The sequence below is a fragment of the Lygodium microphyllum genome, chromosome 21, assembly GCF_053477565.2.
Source record: "Lygodium microphyllum isolate KBCC chromosome 21, Lygodium_microphyllum_v1.1.10, whole genome shotgun sequence".
Taxonomy (NCBI): Eukaryota; Viridiplantae; Streptophyta; class Polypodiopsida; order Schizaeales; family Lygodiaceae; genus Lygodium; species Lygodium microphyllum.
The window spans coordinates 96,400,064-96,404,534 of NC_141155.1; the positions used below are offsets into that span (position 1 = coordinate 96,400,064).

At 35.9% G+C, this 4,471-nt stretch overlaps 1 protein-coding gene across 1 annotated transcript; it reads right to left on the reverse strand.

Annotated features, from left to right (window-relative positions):
* Window positions 1-422: 422 nt before the first annotated feature.
* On the reverse strand, window positions 423-3,969 carry LOC148018316 (uncharacterized). The gene is made up of 2 exons (XM_087661559.1): window positions 2,323-3,969; window positions 423-662 (listed from the first exon to the last, which is right to left on the reverse strand). The coding sequence occupies exons 1-2, from the start codon at window positions 3,967-3,969 to the stop codon at window positions 423-425; spliced, it is 1,887 nt and encodes a 628-aa protein (XP_087517685.1).
* Window positions 3,970-4,471: the final 502 nt, after the last annotated feature.

A 4,471-nucleotide genomic window follows, 5' to 3' on the forward strand; every position in this document is an offset into this window, starting at 1 on the left:
ATGAGTGTGTGTGATTTACACATGGAGTGTCTGTTTAGTGTATGGAGTGCATGTGAGTGGATGAGTGCATGTGGGAAGGCATGGGGGTCAGCGCACATGGGAAGCGTGGGTGAGTTGATGTAAATGCATGTGGCGATAATGCGTAATGTGTGTGGTTGAGGTGTTTGCCTTGTATGTGCCTAAGGTGCGTTAAATGTGTGATGTGGGGGTGAGATTAATGTGTGTGTAAGGGTGTGCACATGGGATATGTGAGTGTGTAATGTGCGTGTGTGCAATGTACTTAAGTATGGGTTTGTGTGTGAGCTAAGTTGATGTGCATGTGAGAAGCGGGGCTCTGCTGCGGCGACAAAGGCGGAAGAGGCAATTACAAGCAACAGAGGCGGTAGCACTCATGGTGGGTGCTGGTTGGAGCCAAGTAGTTGCTACCGTGGAGGGCGTGTGGTGAGGCAGAGCTGCTGCCATTGCCAGGGAGTTGAGCCATTAGCGGAGCGAAAGACGACGGAGTAGCGGGTAGGCCTTTCTGGTAGGTCGGGGTCATGCAAGACAACGGGCATGGCAGAGCAGGGCAGCCGCGTGGTGCAGAGGAGTGGAGAGGCATGCCGAATGAGTGGAGGAGGGCATTGGCTGCGAACGAACCGGGAGTAGGATGCAGGCGGGCGGCACTACGAAAGACATATGGTGTTGCGGTTCAGGGCATCATAGGGGAAAGGAGGATGAGATCGAGGCAGTGGGCCGGGGGGGGGGCGGCGCGCCAGTGTTCGGGAAAAAAAAAATTGTGAGCCTAACATAGATCCTTCTTCTCTTAACCTAGATCCTTCTTCTCTTAACCTAAGGCGGTTTCATAAAATTTGAACCTTACAAAACCTTTACATTCTAAATCGAATCGGCCCAATTCCCTTGATTCTACAAATTGAATCGGTCAAATTCCTTTTTAAATCTTTAATGAAAAGATAATCATTTTTTTCTATTATTTGAAAGGGTTTTTATCTCAAAAGTTTTCCTTGGAATTTGTTCAATTACTTCTCTTATACCTTAGAAATCAAAACCCTTATTATCATTAGTAACTTGATCTACATTACATATCTAAAATTTAAATAGATAAAAACAAATGTATGCAAGTTGTTTCTATGTCTCTTAGTGGGTCTATGCCATATGGCCTCAGAGAAGTATACACATTATAGGCACAAAGACAAAGAGAACGTTAAAAAAAAATAGAAACCCAAAAAGAAAAGAAGTTAACTATTAAAAGCATAGAATAAACAAAAAGAAAAAAAAACTAGCATAAAAGATAACATAATAAAATATAAGCAAAACAAAAAATAAAAAAGTTTAGAAAAAGTCAAAACACATTTTATTAAAAGCAATCATGATACAAAAAGAAAAAAAAACTTAAGCAAAACAAAAAATAAAAAAGTTTAGAAAAAGTCAAAACACATTTTATGAAAAGCAATCATGATACAAAAAGAAAAAAAAAAACTAACATAAAAGAGAACATAATGAAATACAACCAACATTATAAACAAAAAAGTTCAAGTACATTTTATAAAAGCAAGCATGATCTAAAAACAAATTGGAAGATTTTTATTCAAAAGATAGAAGCCAGCAAGGGAAAAATAAGTTTAACATAGGAAAATGATTAAGAGTCAAAAGAATCAAAACAACAAAAGTGCAAATAATGCATAGTGACTTCAAAATCATCATAGGCCATAAAAAATCAATTGCTCTTATGAATATGCAAATTTATTGCAAAATCAATGAACAAATTCCTTGTGCTGTGTATAAATGGCGATGTGTTTTTTCAGCCCATAAGTCCATACTCTCAATGAACTCTATATCAGTGAACTTAGAAGGCCCTTCAATAAAGATTTTCATTAATGCATCTAAACTCTTAATCTCCAAACGATTACGAAGCTTACTCTTTATCACAGTTCGAGCACTAAAACCTCTCTCACAAATAGCAATGCTCGAACATTGGACAAGAGCTACTTGACAAAGAGTAAGAATATTCGGATAAGCATCCCTCCACATACTATTGCAAGCAAGTGTTGAAGTTATTTCTAACAATGTGAATCGTATCCAATCTCTAGAAGCTTGATGCTTAAAATTTCTAAATTCTTTCTTAAACTCGTCAACTTCTATCATTGCAGGGAATTCTTCTATATTTAGCTTTTTAGGAAAACCATAGTATGAAGTTAATTGATCTATCTCTTGGGTTCCATAGTTTTTTAAGGCCTTCTCATGTATTGGATGTTGTGCAGGCACAAGTATTTTTAAACAATTAAGTATAGAATTATCTTGAAATCGAGAATTCAAGTTACTTACCACTGAATTGGCAAAAGCAACTTGAAATTCTAAGGCCCTGTTAAAGTCTTCTCCATTAATTTTACGTTTTAAATCATGCTCATAAAATTTCTTCCCATGCAAAGCACCTCTTAATGTATATAAATATCCTTTTTCAGGCCCATAGTCTGGAAGGATATCATATCCATATACTCCAATAGTTAATGCATTCACATCAACAGGAGGACAATCAATGTAATATTGTGTTATGGATACAATTTCGTTCTTTACAAGACTATCTATAGTGGTGACATCTACAAAGTCTTTTTGAAACATTTGGCTTAGTGTTGTTAAACCTCTCAAAATATCAGCTAAGAAATGTAAGCAATAAACACACTCAAACTCAACCAATTCTTCATAAATATGCAATGCCTCTCTTTTAGTGATATCAAGTATTGCATCTAAAGACTTACACACTCTACTAATAGCTCTATATCTACTTAACCATCTCACATCAAAAGTATGCTCAAGTCGAAGAATGGGACATGCCAAATCTTGTTGCATAGCTTGCAACCCTTCTAATCTCTTCGTGCTAACATTAAAATGCGAAGCTATAGCATTAATAAGTTTTTCTAGCTTTTTGCAATAAGGCATCTCTTTTGCTACACTAGATATTGCAAGGGCACTACGATGGGCAACACAATGAATTGATGTTAAAAATGGATTAACGTGTTTTTTCAATAAGGCCTGGACACCATTCTCCTTTCCTACCATTGTGGAACATCCATCAGACCCAAATGCAACAAATCTAGATAAATCTAGCTTACATTTCTTTAGCTCTTTAATAATAGCCTCAAACAAAGATCTTGCAGTGCCATCATGCACACGTATGATACCATAAAAGCTTGTTTTAGGAACACAATCAGCCTCGAGATATGATAAATAAATAACCATATGTCCATGTGAGGAGATATCATTTGACTCATCAATTAAAACACCAAACCATGGACTAGTTGAAACCTTTTCTATTGTACTTTTCATAAGAGACGATGCCATGCAAAAAATCATTTCAGCACATGCCTTATCATCATTATAAAGACTAGTAGTGTATGGTGCAAGGCAATCTTGCAATAAGCTTATCATGTCAGGAAACACAGAAAATGGCAAATTTTGCTTTGCAATCAAATATGCCGTTCTAAATAATGAAAGTAATGCCTCATCTTTTACTTCTCTTATTTTTTTAACACTCTTTTCAATTGAGTCTTTTCCTTCGAGTAAAATAGCTTGCATAGCAAACTTATGACATGATGTGCGAACATGGGATTTTAAGTTGCTAATTTTAAAATTTATAGATCCCCCTTTTGAATATGCACTATGGGGATGAGGATATTTCAAACAAAATTTACAAAACATTTTTACTTCATCTCTATCATAAACAAGCCATTTAAATTGGTCTAGCCAATCCTCTTGAAAAAGTAAGCGTCCTTCTTTTTTCCTTTCAAATTCAGTCCTTTCTTCAAGTGACATGTTATCGAATGATTCATTTGAAGATAACACATTAATTGAAGTTGAGCCCCCAATATCATCCGTATTTTCTTTTAACTTTTTAGAAGGATGCTTGGCTATGTTTTCAATCCCAACCCATGCAAGAAGGTTTCCTTGTCTCTTATCTTTCAATTTAGGTGCCATTCTCAAAGTTAAAAAGAGTGGTTGCGATCTTACCGTGTTTTTTATAATCGTTGAAATTTTCTACCTTTTGTTAGGCATTCGTTCCCTTTGAAAATCTAAGCTCCTCCAATAGCCAACCTCTATCTTCAAACTACAATGTCTCACAAAGCTTTTTAACCTATTAACAATCACATAGCAAAATAAAAATAAAAATTAGTACTAATATTTTGCCTTTAAGCTTTCACTAACACACATATACACACAATGCACATTGCACATGTATGTCACACACACATATATATTATTATACACACACACACACACACTCTCTCTATATATATATATGTGTGTGTGTGTGTGTGTGACGTGTGTGTTTGTGTCTATGGTTGACAAAGCAAGTGCTCCTACGAGCTTTGTTGGCCATACTAAGTACTTTCCATCAGACTTCGGAGTATTATCAAATGATGATTGATCGTGTAAACTTAGAACTACCACCTCTCACCTTTCTTTGCTATTTTGAATC

What these genes read in the sequence shown, in the direction of transcription:
- LOC148018316 (XM_087661559.1), bottom strand. Translation starts at nt 3,969, where the DNA reads ATGGCACCTAAATTGAAAGATAAGAGACAAGGAAACCTTCTTGCATGG. An exon ending in TTGCTTTTGCCAATTCAGTG is followed by an intron (nt 663 to 2,322) that starts GTAAGTAACTTG and finishes TGTCTTTCGTAG; the next exon opens with TGCCGCCCGCCTGCATCCTA.